The 15392-nt window shown below is 45.2% G+C and overlaps 2 protein-coding genes across 2 annotated transcripts in view; both read left to right on the top strand.

The window, feature by feature from the left end:
- LOC119442458 (carboxypeptidase M-like) overlaps positions 1–1736 on the top strand; it is a 29345-nt gene extending 27609 nt beyond the window's left edge. Inside the window, exon 9 of the mRNA XM_049661020.1 lies at positions 1581–1736. Within this exon, the coding sequence (XP_049516977.1) occupies positions 1581–1736 (156 nt within the window). The remainder of the gene's footprint in view (positions 1–1580) is intronic.
- A 97-nt stretch (positions 1737–1833) lies between these two features.
- Positions 1834–15392, top strand: part of LOC119442469 (acetylcholinesterase-like) — a 73156-nt gene continuing 59597 nt past the window's right edge. The window contains exon 1 of the mRNA XM_037707368.2: positions 1834–1842. Coding sequence (XP_037563296.1) covers positions 1834–1842 — 9 coding nt within the window. The remainder of the gene's footprint in view (positions 1843–15392) is intronic.

Here is a 15392-nt window from a genome sequence, read left to right on the forward strand (position 1 = left end):
GGTGCTTTTTTTTCCGGCGTTTAAAAAAATCCCGCGAAATGTGAAATAAAACCACGTGACTGCGGTCATGCGCTATCGTATTGCAGCGCGGTCAACCGTACTTCGAGCGAATGAACTGCGCGCGGACCGTGCTAAAGTGAGCAGCCGCGGCTCTTGGCATCGGCTTCGCAGGGCGTCACAATCTTTGACGGTGGCACACGGAAAGGAAGCGCCATCATCTCTGATAAGCCACAGGCTCAGAGCACTCGCGGTTATTTTGCTCGAAGCACAGTTAACAGCGCTGCAACACGATAGCGCATGAGCACATTAACGTGCTTTTATTTCACATTTCCCGGGCTTTCTTTAAACGCCGAAAAAAAAAGCACCACGGTAACAGATCGCGTTCAGTCTGCGCTATTCTGCATGGGCCGGAGTATGTTGCCACAAAAAATAGAATCGGTCATTTCCGGAACCCCCTCTAGAACGTAACGAAATGCATTGTGCCCTAAAGTGAATATTAAAATTTTTGTATAATTGATCTCAGTTTCTTAACTAAATAAGCGGAATATAAAAAAATATTTCAAGGAGAGCCACACGGCGACGAACCATATGTCTTTGATTTCACCCAGCTGCGGTTAACCACTTTTTTAAAGTTCTTGTTTACAAGTTACTTGAAATACCTTGTATATTACGAATTTTAGTTGTTCACAGCAGATTAATCATTCAGTCACATCAGTGCCTTCGTGGTTATACCACGTCATCACCTTCAGCCTTGACCTCGCTATATGGCAGAGAAAAACTAAACTTCGCCCGCAATCGCCACTGGAGATCGAGCAGGACGCTGTGCTAATGCGCTCTTGGAGCCCGCACGCACCTACTACAGTGGTATTGCGCAAATGCCACGCTTGGCCTTTCATGCGGATTTTCTTGTGTGCACGAAGGCGGACTTAGAGAGTGCATGGTGGCGTCTGTGCAAGCCTTTCTTAGGCAACCGCACGCGATACGATCATGTAGCAAATATGTATAATTCGTGCGCGCTAAAGCAGTCGTCCGTAGCGCGGTTTGAGCGCAGCAGCCACTCTCAGCGCTTCTCTCACAAACACGACTCTTCAGCCTCTTGAGCGAAGTGCCCTCGTCATCGTCGTTGTTGTTGTCGCCACGTCGTATTTCTCCTTCAGCTGTACTAGTCGTTGTCACCTTGGGTTTATAGTGCAATTGTCACTACTACTGCTGGCATCGTCATGTCGCCATCTTCACCGTTGTCGACGTGCTGCCGCTATTGCATAGTTTGGTTAGCTTATACAGGATTAAAAAGTTTGAATAAAGCAACTATTGCCCTCAGTAAGCGAGCTTGGAGGGTGGCTCAAATGTGCTGATTTGATTCTATAATCTGTACTTTCCGTTGACGGTGACCTTGGTTCCCTATAAGGCTTGTGCCGCGCTCATATATAAGCAGCAACGTGTTCTTTCAAGCCGCAATTTTTCTATAGCGCAACTCTATCCACAGAAATGATTATGATATGTCATTGCAGAAATGCTGCTTAAACCAGCAATGAAGTTCTAATTGACTTGTTTCTCTAATTTTCTCACTGCTGTTTCAGGTCTCTGCACCTGGTCTGCAGAAGGTTGAGGAGGACTTCACCGTGCTTGAGGAGCAAGTGACAGTTCTCAACGTTACCCTGAAGTCACTAGACGGGCAAGCAGGGAAGACTCAGCAATCACAGCGTGACCCACAGCGGAACAAGTCTATAGGTTAAAAGAATCAGCCAGCAAAATAAACTTTTGATACAATATGCTTCAGGAAGCAGTTACATCGTATAGCACGCACCGCGGCAGTTGTACGTCCGTGGCAACATGCAGAAGGTGAAGTAGCTGAGTACGAGGACATGCGTTGATTTCCCACTCGCTGTGGCAGAATTCCAATTGGGGTTGAACTTAAAAAAAAATGTACAGAAATCATCGACGATGATTGTCAGTGTAAGCGAATATATTTGTCGCAGTGAGGATAATTATGCTCCATTTCACAAGTCGTTTGCAGAAATGTGGAAGCTGCAAGACTCCTTAGCAAGTAGGAAGGCCGAATGCCCCACGAGATGTGTTAATCCGTGCGGCGTCGCCTGCTCAGCGGTTGCTGAACTCACGGTATACGACATAGCACATGCGCAAAGGTCCTAACATGTCACGTATCGCTGCAATGTATCATGTACCCAGCAAGAATAATACTCTCTAATCCCGCCAATAATCAGACCGTTACGTATGAAATGTATTCCGCTACGCAAGGGTATTGCCCGTGTACACCTCGTACTTTCAGAAGTGGTGCAAACGACTTGTGAAATACATTATAGGTCGCGTTTGTTGTTTTATTGCGTCATTCCGTAGCGAACAGAGCCGTTGAGGCTAGATTCAAATGACAGACTTAATGGACCTTTGATGATGATGATGATTTATTGGCATCCCCTTTGAAACGGGGCGGCGACAAATAGTCACCTAGCCTGCTTGATTTAATCAGGTATATTATACATGTTCTTTATCCATCATTTTTGTATACCTCTCATTATTATTTTTCTTTTTCAAAAATTTACCTTGTGCCGCTGCCTATGATTTTAAGAGATCAGGTCATATCCATCTTTGCTCTGCTTTTTTTCCACCAGTACTCTAATCATCTCTTGCTTATCTCTACGACTGATCTGTTGATGTTTCCTTCCACTTTGAACCCAAGCGCTTCTGGGAGTTGCACGTTACCTTCGGTTCTCGCTGGGTGGATTCCGTCGCATTCCATCAGGATGTGCTGAGTGGTTTCTGGATCTTTACTGCAGCATGCACATGTCTCATCTAGTTCCGAATATTTGTTCCGATATGTTTTCGTCCTTAGGCAACAGGCTCGAGCCTCAAATAGCAAGGCACTGCCCTTTGTGTTATCGTACAGATTTTCCCTTCTAATTTCTTTCTTCTTATTCTTGTAAATATCCATTCCCCTTTTTGTTTCCATTCTTTGCATCCAATTCACGGTCTCTATTTCTCTCACTTTCTTTCTTATGACTCCTGGTTGTCTATTTACAGTTTCGATTATCCTGTACTTGGTTGTCAACTCCCTTGACCTCTTCCTGCATTCTGTATCCACACTTTTAATGTAGAGATACTTGTGCACTTCAGCCGCCCATTTATTGTCATCCATCTTCCTGAGCCTTTCTTCAAAACTAATTTTGCTCTGTGCTTCTCTGACTTCAAAGGAGGCCCAACCCATGTCACCCTGCACTGCCTCATTTGTGGTATTACCGTGGGCTCCCAAAGCCAACCGTCCTACTGATCTTTGGTTAACTTCCAAACTCGCCAATATATCCGATTTTAAGCATATAATGGCATTTGCGAATGTTAGCGCTGGCACCATTACTCCTTTCCAGATTCCACGCACCACCTCATAGTTATTGTGGCCCCAGAGTGCTCTGTGTTTCATTATTTCTGCATTCCGCTTCCCCTTTATTTTCAGGTTATCTTGGTGGTTGCTTGAGTAATTCTTTCCTTCGTTTATGTGTACGCCGAGGCACTTATATTGCTTCACTATGGGTATTACTTGCTGTTGAATTGACACCACGAAGTTTCTCGTGTGTTCATTAAAGATCATAATTCCTGATTTCTCTGTGCTAAACTTACCCTATTGCAAAGCCCAGTATCCAGTACCCAGTGCCATGCCTGATTATGGGCCCAGTGTCGCGCGCTGGATGCTGGGACGCTGGCAAGGCGCGGCATACTGGGAGGCACTGGGTGCGGGGTACTGGTGCGAAATGCAGCTCTAGAGCGAGAAATACGTGGTGCCTGGCTATCTTATATATTTTTTCGAATACAGAAAGAAACAGAGAACGTTGTAATGCAATAAAAAAAGAAAAAAAAGAAAATAAAACAAAAAAGTATTTAAGAGGATTCGAACCTCCGACCTACAGATCCCAACCCCAGTATTATACCACTAAGCCACGCCGATGCTTTTTTTTTCTTTCATGGTATTTAATACATTAACATGTCATCCAATAAAACATTCACTAATTGTGCATAGTCATAGAATGGTGGGTACAATGAGGCACACACAGAAAAACAGAAGAAGCACTGTTCCGCTTTAAAAGGGTGGTAAGGCTAAGCACCTCACCAAAATGGGGTACCAGTCCGGTTGAACATCAAGTCCATCATAAACATTATTTAGGTGCACAGCCATCTGGATAAAATTTACTCTTGTGGGTACAACTGGTTCGGCGTTGCGGTCCATCATTCGCGTCTTCCACAGACTGTGCATTCCCATGAGAAAGAACACGTCGAAAGGTACACTGTCATCAGGGGTCGGCAGCAGATATCGCACTGTATGGGGGTTGATTTGAAGGTCTTTCTTTAGAGTCCGTTGGAGGATGTCCCAAAATAGAATGGCATCTTTGCAGCCAATAAAACAGTGTTCAATTGTCTCTGGCACATCACAAAGACGACAATTAACAGAAGTCACAAATATACCCTTTTTCTGTAGCCATGTTTTTACCGGTAAAGTTTCACTATGAAGTTTGTAAAAGAATGTTTTGCAGCATGGGGAAATATACATTTTACGAACTCGCTTTAGTACATCGTGGCCTGGCCATTCAATGTATAGTGATCGGTAAAATGGAGGCGGAAAAAGCATGGACAGTAAATCTTTGTATAACTTTTTACGCGACACGGAGTACAAGTATTCAGTAGAAGACCGAACTGTCAGGACACGAACCGCCAAATAAACCTCCTGCATGAACCCCAACAAGCATAAAGGCGAAGAAAAATTTGAAGAAACAAAATAAATCAGGTAGAGCATCAACAAGTGTGACTTGCATGAATGACCGAATTATAGGATGTGAAGGATCGCGAAAAAAGAAGAAACGGGACACCATTTGCCGCACGTAAAGATGCACTAAGCCGAGCCCACCCTCACTAACTGGTCTAAAAACTTTGTCTCGCCTCATGGGCTCGAAAGTGGAAGACAATATGAAAGTTGCAAAAATTCGGTGAAAGCGTTGGATGTAGAGCCTGGCACAGTGAATAACTTGCAATACGTAGTAAATTTTAGTTGCTAAAAACTTATTGTAGGCTTCAGCCCTTCCGAAAATAGAAAGTCGGTATGGAACGAATGTCTGAGCGTAACTTTGCAAGGCTGAAACCCGTTCTTTCCAATAGTGCGCGCTTAATTTATATGCGTCCAGCGGCACGCCAAGATACGTTGGGGGAACATCAGTCAACTTAATGCCTGCAAACTGTTCTGGCTTATAACACCAGGAGCCGAACCATAAGCCTAAGCTTTTCGAGGAGTTCATTCGTGTTCCTGATACGCTGCCAAATTTCTCTATTGTAGCTACAACCTTTTCAACACTGGGCTTATCTGTGCAGAAAAACGCTAGATCATCTGCGTAAGCTAACACTTTAACCTCATTACCCAGTATGTTGAAGCCATGGATGGAACTTGACTGAATTACGCTTAAGCATAGTGGTTCCAGGTAAAGGGCGAAGAGTAGTGGGGACATCGGGCATCCTTGTTTTACCGAAGAGCAGATAGCAACGGGTTTTGAGAGATGGCCAATAATAATTAAACGAGTAGAACAATGGGTGTAGCAAAACCTAACGCCTTTAAGCACAATGGAGCCAACATTGGCGTGTTCCAGAAGAGAAAATAAATAGGAATGACTGACTCGATCAAAAGCTTTAGCAAGGTCTACTTGGAGCATTGCAAGCTGCTCAGTGGAACCGTAACAGTACTCAAGGAGAGTACGGGCGCGTACGGGCGATATGTATGTTCAGACCAACATACATATCGCCCGTACGCCACGCCGATGCGTGATTGCCGATTCATATTTTGCCATGTCAACGCGTAGACACAGTTGTAGCTTTGCACAGATGTCTCGCACAGACATGGTAGATGTGATATCGCATTCAGCTAAAACTTACCCCTCTATCAGAACGAAAAAGTTATTGTCCGTATTGCATAGTATGCCTGGAAGTGCTGCCACTCTGATTTGCTTTTGCGATTGGTATAATAACTACGAAAAAAGCCTTAAATGAACCGCCGACCCGGAATGTTGTACGGGCTGTTACTGCCGATTTTGACAGCCGTTTCTTATTCTTTGCGCAAACGTAATGTAACATTTTCATAGCTCGACAATGCTTTTCGATCAACACGTATGTTTAGTCACATATCTCCGTAAGAGAAGCGGTCGACTAATGCGGCTGACAGCCTTCGGCGACAGCACCTATAGGTATGTTTATAACACGTCATATCGGCGCTCATCGCTTGTTGTGCTGACACTGTACACACGAAAGAATGGTCTGTTTAAAAACAACGATGTGAAAGGTGAACTACAGAGTGATTTATCCTCGTTAGACTTGTTGGTTCCTCAGCCCAGACGTGCCGATAGAGTGTAGACGAACTCGGCGGGTACGGTAGGCTTAACCTTCTGTTGAAGCGGACGATCTCGGTGTGGGTACCTGGCGAATGCGAAAATGTTTGTATTTGAGCTTGAGAACCGTTTAACTATTATTTTTAGTACAGCAGGGAAAGTGGAAGCGCAGGAATCACCGCAGCTTTGTTGTCGGTGCGATAATATCAATCAACGGCAGGCTTTCTGAGGTCCGTTCGAACGCGTCTAAACGGCTGCTCGGTTTCGTGTCGACTGTACAACACTGCGACAACTCGCAGTCATCGATTGCGTACAAACTGCTAGAAAACGAGGCGTTATCTGCGTTTGCGTAATTTCGTTCACGAATATAGCTATCCGAACAGTCAAAAGGGAAATGTATAAAGCGAAAGTGATCTGAAGTGTCGCATATGCATGGGCAGCTCACGCACCTTTATTCCAAGCTGCAACACCGCCGACACGAAACACATTTATGATTCCAGCTTATAGCACTATTTAGGACAGGAGTCTGTTTTTTTTGGACAGGGTATGCCCATAAAATTGTATCAAGCATTTAATAATCAACAGCGCCTATACTCCGGCAGTGCGGCACAAACGAAACCAGCGCAGTCTCCAGTACGAGCCAGCGAACTCCAGCGCCAACCAGCGCGTGTACAGCGCACACCAGTGCGCCCAAGCGTCATAGCAGTGAAACCAGCGTCTCGTCCAGTGTGACCCCGCATTTCTCCAGCGATCTTGCCAGTGTCGCAGTGACTCCCAGTGCCTCCCAGCGTGCGCCAGCGTCCCCAGTGCCACCCAGTGTCAAAAAACGCGCTGATTTCACACTGGAAGGCCCTGGAAGGCGCTGGTTTTTGCAATAGGGTAAGGCCTAGATTTGTCGCTGCATTCCCACAGATATTTGCAAGTATCTGTAAATCTTTTTTATTGTCCGCTAGTAGCACAATGTCGTCTGCGTACATAAGTCCAGGAACCTTCTGTTGCACCGTTTGTCCATTACGCATGTAGGATAAATCAAAACCTAATTCGCTGTTTTCCAGTCGTCTTTCTATACCCTTGACGTAAAGCCTGAACAACAATGGTGACGGAGGGCATACTTGCTTCAATCCTTGGTGAATTCCCACCATTTCGTCTCCTTTTCTACCTTCCCATACCACTTGTACTTGGTTGTCTCTATATATATCTCTCAGCAGCTCCACGAAATCGTCATCTATGCCTTCGTATTGAAGAATATCCCACAACAATTCCCTGTCTACGTTGTCATAAGCTCCTTTAATATCTAGAAATGCTATCCATAAAGGTCTTTTCTGAGCTACTGAAATCTCTATGCACTGAGTTAGTACAAACATATTGTCTTCTAAGCGTCTCCCTTGCCTGAACCCATTTTGTAGTTCCCCCAATAGATCGTTTTTGTCCACCCACTTCGACAGTTCTAATTTTATGGCTTGCATTGCCATTCTATATATCACCGACGTTACCGTAACTGGCCTGTACGAGCTCGTCTTATCCTTGTCTCCTTTGCCTTTGTAGATGAGATTCATCTTGCTTTCACGCCATCCAACGGGAATTTTTTTGGTTCTAATCACTTGCTCTATGTTATTAGTCAGCAGTGCCTTGCTGTTTGGACCGAGATTTTTGATTAGCTCTATTGGGATTTCATCGGGTCCTGCTGCCGTGTTGTTATAGGACATTTTCTGCTGCCTTTTTCCAATAAAAGCTTTCTATGCTAAATTTTGATCTCTCTGCCCTTTCTGCTGTTGCTGGACCTGTTGTCTGAACTACGCTTTTTCTCGTGCCGAAGTTATCCCTAATAACGTCTGTGATGTACCGCATCGCATCATCTCCTTCGTAGATGTTACCGTCTTCATCCCTTATAGCCGTTTGCGAGTTTTTAGTAGGAGCTCCGAGTGCTTTTATATGGTTCCAGAATCTTTTTCGAGCGCCTTTGTCTCTTTTGTGAATGTTATGCACCCAACATTCACTTGCGCATTTAATTTTCTCTTGCGCAAGCTCACTCGCAACCCTTTTCTTTTCTAGGTATGTATTCCATCTAAGGAGCACCTCTTCTTGTAATCCCAACTTTTTGGCTTCTCGATCAGCCCTAGATGCCTCTTTACGCTCTTCTATAGCTTGTTTTATTTCCTTGTTCCACCACTTACGTGGTTTCCGCTTGCCAATCCAACAATTGTTTTGCCGTGTCCGCCTTATTTCATGCTGCATAAAGTCCACCAGTTCCTTATATTCCCAGACTGCTGTAGAAAAATCCTCAATTTTCTTCTCTGTGTTGTTTGCGATCTCTGTTATTTGCTCGTCATTTATTTTTAAAAACTCTGAGGCTATTGGTTCATGTTCTGCGCTAGTATCTCGCCCAAACTTTAATGCTAAACGTCTATGATTGCTTCCCAGGCAATTTTTTCCATTTTCGTCTATTATCATTTGGTCTAGTTGTTCGTAGACCATTTCCGAGACTAAGGCGTAGTCGATACATGACTGCCTGTTTCCGCATTGGAACGTTACCTGTCCATGACACTTATTCTCCCTGTTAACTACTATTAGGTTATGTTCATCACACAGATCCAGCACTAGAGAGCCGTTGTAATCAGTATATCCGTGTAAATCGTCTATGTGTGCGTTCATATCTCCCACTAATATCACCTGGCCCGATTTACTGAACTCATTAATATCGCTTCTAATGCAATCAACCAATTCCTTATTTTTTCTCTGCTATCACTACCTGTCCATAGGTAAGCTACTCCCAGCCACGTCTTCTTACCTTGCTATATGCCGCTAATCCATAAATGCTCTTTACATGTCTCGTTTACCATTTGCCACTTCAGACCTCGCCTAATTAGTACGCCTACGCCTTTCCTTGACCCGGTCATTCTGTTGCACCCTTCCCATACAAAATTGTCAATAACAGGCGGCTGCTCCAAATCTTAGATGCGTTTCGGTCAAGGCGTACAAGCTAATCGCTTCATCATTCAGCTGCATTTGAATTTACAGCCATTTTTCCTGCTTGCGACCACCCTGCATGTTAATGTAGCAAATTTTACCTTCTATATTCTTATCCTTTCTGCGTCTTTTCCTGACTCCTGGTTGTTTAACTCTGCCCTTTACTGGTGTTTCGCTACGTTCAATATTTATTCCTGCCTCCTAATTGCCTGGGGCCCGCCTAAAAAAGCTACAGCTCGCGCTGCGAATCGACGTCCGACCGGTGTTGCTACCTTTTCGCTAAAATGTATCCCGTCACGCACAAAAGCGCCTTCGCGGCCTGCTCGGTGCACTTCTCGGTTGATGTCAATGACCGTATAATTCATTGTTTAGCTAGAGTCCAAATTTCCCTGTTTACTGCAAGAATTGCCCTTTCAATTTCATAGCCCTGCCTTTCAACCTCTGGCACATTACGCAGGTCGGTGACCCCTTTGGCTATTTGCTTTGTGATCCCTGCTCCTCGTCCGTGCAGTACGTCAATCACTCCGCCCATTATCACCACTAGGTGTCTCTCCTCCATTTTGTCGAGAATGGAAACAAAAAGGACAGTGGAGATTTACAAGAATGAGAAGAAAGAAATTAGAAGGGAAAATCTGTACTATAACACAAAGGGCAGTGCCTTGCTTTTTTAGGCTCGAGCCGGTTGTCTAAGGACGAAAACATATCGTAACAAATATTCGGAACTAGATGAGACATGTGTATGCTGCAGTAAAGATCCAGAAACCACTCAGCACATCCTGATGGAATGCGACGGGATCCACCCAGCGAGAACCGTAGCTAACGTGCAACTCCCAGAAGCGCTTGGGAAGTGGAAGGAAACAAACAGATCAGCCATAGAGATCAGCAAGAGACGATTAGAGTATTGGTGGAAAAAAAGCAGGGAAAAGATGGATACGACCTGATCTCTTACAATCATAGGCAGTGGTACAAGGTAAATTTTTGAAAAAGAAAATAATAATGAGAGGTATACAAAAATGCTAGATAAAGAACATGTATAGTATACCTGATTAAATCAAGCAGGCTAGGTAACTATTTGTCGCCGCCCTGTTTCAAAGGGGATGCCAATAAATCATCATCATCATCATCTACATGCGTTCATTGGCCTTCGCTATCACCTCTCTAATCGGCTTTCCCGGAAGCGCGCTAACCTGGACTCGTTCGCCTGCACCTACCCTCTCTGTTATCGCCGGTTCTACTCTACGCATGTCGGAATCCCCAACAAAGACTACTCGACGCTTTTCTTCCCCCTCACCGCCGAAAGCTGCCCCCGAGGTAACATTGCCCTCCCCTCTTGTCTTAATCTTGCCCTTGGCTTTGCTCTCTTCCGCGGCGGCGTCAGTGGTATCCCCCTCGTGACTATCACTGACGGTTCGTGGCGGATTCAGCTGTCTCTGCACTCGCATCGGAGGTGCTCGCCTCGATGGGTTCACCATTGCTTTGCTGAATGGTGGCCCTCAGCTGCATCTCTACGTTAACTAACTTTTCTTCTACCTCCTTCTTCTGCTTCTGCTCGCTTTTAAGTTCCTTTTCTAGCTTTCCAACCCGCTTAGCTAGCTTATCTCTCTCTTGCTCGAGACGGTCTAGCCGCGACCCTAGCACACACATCCTACAGATAAAATCTGCAACGTTCGCTTCGCGTGCAGACTTAAACCGCGTTTCTTCCAACACGTAAGAACGCTCGCACTCAGAACAACGCACGCGTGGGTTTCCCCTACAGACAGACAAAGAACTTTATTAAATAGGTCCTGAGAAGCCCTGCCCTAGGGCAGAGCTGCGGGCCGCTCCCACGTGGAGACGGGTAGTACACTCTAAAAACAGTTGCACCCTTTGGGGCGTATTTTTGCCACAGAACAATAATCGTCATCTCACTTGCGTGGCTTTCCTTTCTTTAACGCTGTGCGCCCGGCACTTCTCGGTCACGAACAGCAAGAGCGTTATCAGCGTGACACAGCGTTCTCCACAGGAAAGTAGCAAGTGCAGAGTTTTCCAGATAGGAAACGCAAGCAAGACAGATGACGATTATTGTTGTGTGGCAAAAATGCACCCCAAAGGGTGCAACTGTTCTTAGAGTGTATCAGCCATCATCTCGTACGAACAAGGCGTGGATGTGACAAAAAAAAAAACAATTTGTTACCTACTTTTACCTAAGCGAGAAGACCAAGAAAGTGAAAAAGCATGAAAATAATTTATAAAGATTGCTTGGCTAGGCTAAGCCTCCTAAAAAACAAAGAGGAAATATAAAATAAGAAAATTTATCTGTTTGCCACGCTGCTCCTGCTGCGCTGAAACGGCACACGAACTCGACACGTCCGCTCCCGTCGGCTTCGCTCGTCAGAGTCACGCTTGAAGGGCGCCTTTTTCACTAGGGTGCCTCGATGCCAGCGCCGTCGTTCAGGGTGGTGCCATCCTTTGACCGCCCCCGCGCCACCGCTTTCTCGCTGCGACGCCATCCTGAATCACAGCGAGCGGTTGCGATTGCTTGGTGCCGGTGCTTAGTTCGCGACACAGTGCGCGCGGATGCTTGGCTGACGCTTCTACTTGCTGTACAGTGTTCAGCCGCATGAATGACAAGCTTGTCAAGTGCATCAAGTCGACATGACGGGCTGTTGTGTTCCCAAGTGCACCGGATCGACGCGTAAAGGGCTTCGTTGTTTACGCTTCCCCCGGGACCCCGAGCGAAGGAAGAGATGGGAAGCCCAAGTCACGGCCGCTGGATGAAACGCACGAGGTGCGGCCTGCCAAGTCGCGCGGCGCAGTATGGGCGGAGCTGTGAAGCGGAAGTTGACATTTGCCGCCGCTTTTTTAGGGGTGGCGCTACTACTGCGGGACTGCTCTCCCTCCGGGAAGGCGCCGTGGGAGAGATTTCGCGTCTTTCTTGCACGCCTTTTGTCCGCACAAGCGGTAGTATAAATGTGTCGAGGTCCTTGTCGTGTTGCATGTGGCACTATCCCGCGCAACTGTTGCGTGCCGCTGTGTGTTACTAACGCAAGAACCATTAATCCGGTACTCCGAGTTTCCGAGCGACGTAGAACGCCGTAAAGCATGGCTGAAATACATTTCGCGACAGGGACAAGTCGCAAAGGAAGCATTTGGGAGCCCAGTGACACGTTTTTAATTCGTGTGTTCACTTCACTTCACCGACGGCCACACCGAGCAACTGTGTAAGGTGTTTCTAAGCAAACTGTTACAGCCGCTACTGGCGAACTGGACCGGGGAGCTGAATGCAACTGTGGAGCGGTTAAAACTCGCCTACAAGCCTCCGTCATGGAAGGTAGTACGATTTTAAAGCTGTTGAACGAGGCACTTTTCCGTGGCTTCCCATCGTGTAAAGAAAATAACAATTGCCACAGCCTCCCTGGATTTTTTTTCACCATTGCGATTGCTCTATTCAGGCTGAACAACTTTTTTTCACTGCATCGTCTTTACATAATTATGCTACACGTCGGCAATGTGGCTGAATGTACAATCTATTATAAACTGTCATCTACCCCACTTTTCTCAAAAGGTACGTGAAACTAACGAAATATAGCAGAAAACAGTTATGGAAACCTATGTCATTGTGCGCGCATTTGAAAGAAGTTTCATATTACAGGGTTCTTTTTTCATTTTTTTCTTACCATTGCAAGTGTTCTATTCACGCTGAACAACTATTTTTCACTGCGTCGTCTTTACATAAATATGCCACACGCCGGCAATGTGGCTGAATGTACGCACGATCCGTTATAAACTGCTACTTTTTTTACTTTAGTTTTAGATTTCCTTAGTTTTACCTTTTTCTAGAAAGGTAAAACTAAGGAAATCTAGCATAGATAGTTATACAAACCTATGTCATTATGCGGGCATTTGTAAGAAGTTTCATTTAACGTTTTCTTTTCTTTTTTTTTTTTGTTTAACCAGCAAACAAGCACGTCAAGCGAGGTAAGTAAATAAGCACACTCAACAAATGCGCCCACATGTATCAGCAGTACTGCCTCTCGATAAATAACTCGCCAATTCTCTTCAACGATGGTCATAAGGCTCGAAACCACCGGCAGAAGTGCGCCGTCCTGGCCTATGTGACCCTATTAGTAGCCAAATACCGACACCAGGGTATATTGATATCCTTGCAGGCAGCGTTGATATTTTATTTTATATTTTGGAAAAAAAAGCATAACTCTCGCGTCAATAAAATGTAAACACGAAGCACGGCAGTTGCGCGAAGCATGTGGACGGCGCCAAAGAAACGCTCCCACCCGCGCGCTTGTCCCGGAGCAGTGGCGCCGCTGCGGTGGCGCGGAGAACTAGGCGCCTCACACCGGTTTCGGGCGACGTGGCAGGCCGCACCTCGTGCGTTTCATCGAGCGGCCGTGCCCAAGTAAAGCGGTATCACTGGAAGGCAACGGATAACTCCTACATTTGCGAGGTAAGTGTCAAGAAAGTTTAGACTATCGCACCGTGTTTTTCATTTAAATAAGAAAGTATTCTCTGATCCTCGCTCACGTACCTACGTTTGCTCACGAACTAAGCACTGCACCGATGCTGTCTGAGCGAGCGCGCGTCGCATAGGCTTTTGCCATTTTGATCGGCGCAGTCTATGCGAGTAGTACCCTTATTTTAAGGACTGACGAAAATGCTCCGCTGCGAAATAGTCTTACATTAGCTACAAATCGTCATGTAAACCACCTATTTTACTTTTTCACGGGAAGCACACATCGTGTGTCGCTTGTTTCTTTTTTTTTTCTCAGTTTCTTTTTTCGCTACTGGTTATTTGGGACTAAAGAACGCAGGGCTTCTTCTGGGGAGAGCGGCTGTTGTGTACGTGGTAAGCGAAGCATTGTGATTTTCTGTGATTTCTCAGCAGATATCTTGCGGATATCAACTCAAGAGATCAGATAGAATTCGCTGAACTGTCAAAACTGATCAACAAGAAGAAAGTAAGGGATATTCGAAATTATAACGTGGGGAAAATTGAGTAAGCCGTAAAATATGGACGCAGCATGAAATCAGTAAGAAGAAAACTAGGCATAGGACAAGGCAAGATGTATGCACTGAAAGATAAGCATGGTAATATCATCAGCAATTTCGATGACATAGTAAAAGCAGCAGAAGAATTCTATACTGACCTGTACAGTAGCCAAAACAGCCAAGCTTCTTCCATTCGAAATAGTGATGAACCGGATACAGAAGCTCCTTCTATAACTAGCGATGAAGTTAGAAGGGCCTTGAAAGATATGACCAGGGGAAAAGCGCCTGGAGAAGATGGAATAACAGTAGATTTAATCAAAGATGGAGGAGATATCATGCTTGAAAAGCTTGCGGCCCTTTATACGCAATGCCTCACCACTTCAAGTGTACCAGAGAGCTGGAAGAACGCCAACATTATACTTATCCATAAGAAGGGAGACGTTAAAGAATTGAAGAATTACAGACCCATTAGCTTGCTTTCAGTATTGTATAAAATATTCACCAAGATAATTTCCAATAGAATCAGGACAACACTTGACTTCAGTCAACCAAGAGAACAGGCTGGCTTCAGGAAGGGGTATTCTACGATGGACCATATCCATGCCATCAATCAGGTAATCGAGAAATCTGCGGAGTACAATCAACCTCTCTATATGGCTTTCATAGATTATGAAAAGGCATTCGATTCAGTAGAGATATCAGCAGTCATAGAGGCATTGCGTAATCAAGGAGTGGAGGAGGCATACGTGAATATCTTGGCAAATATCTACAAGGATTCCACAGCTACCTTGGTTCTCCACAAGAAAAGTAGAAAGATACCTATCAAGAAAGGGGTCAGGCAAGGAGACACAATCTCTCCAATGCTATTCACTGCATGCTTAGAAGAAGTATTCAAGCTCTTAGACTGGGAAGGATTAGGAGTGAGGATCGATGGCGAATATCTCAGCAACCTTCGGTTTGCAGATGACATTGTCCTATTGAGCAACAATGGAGAGGAATTACAACAAATGATTGAGGACCTTCATCGAGAAAGTGCAAGAATTGGGTTGAAGATGAATATGCAGAAGACAA

Source organism: Dermacentor silvarum, chromosome 1 (genome assembly GCF_013339745.2).
Source record: "Dermacentor silvarum isolate Dsil-2018 chromosome 1, BIME_Dsil_1.4, whole genome shotgun sequence".
NCBI classification, from domain to species: domain Eukaryota; kingdom Metazoa; phylum Arthropoda; class Arachnida; order Ixodida; family Ixodidae; genus Dermacentor; species Dermacentor silvarum.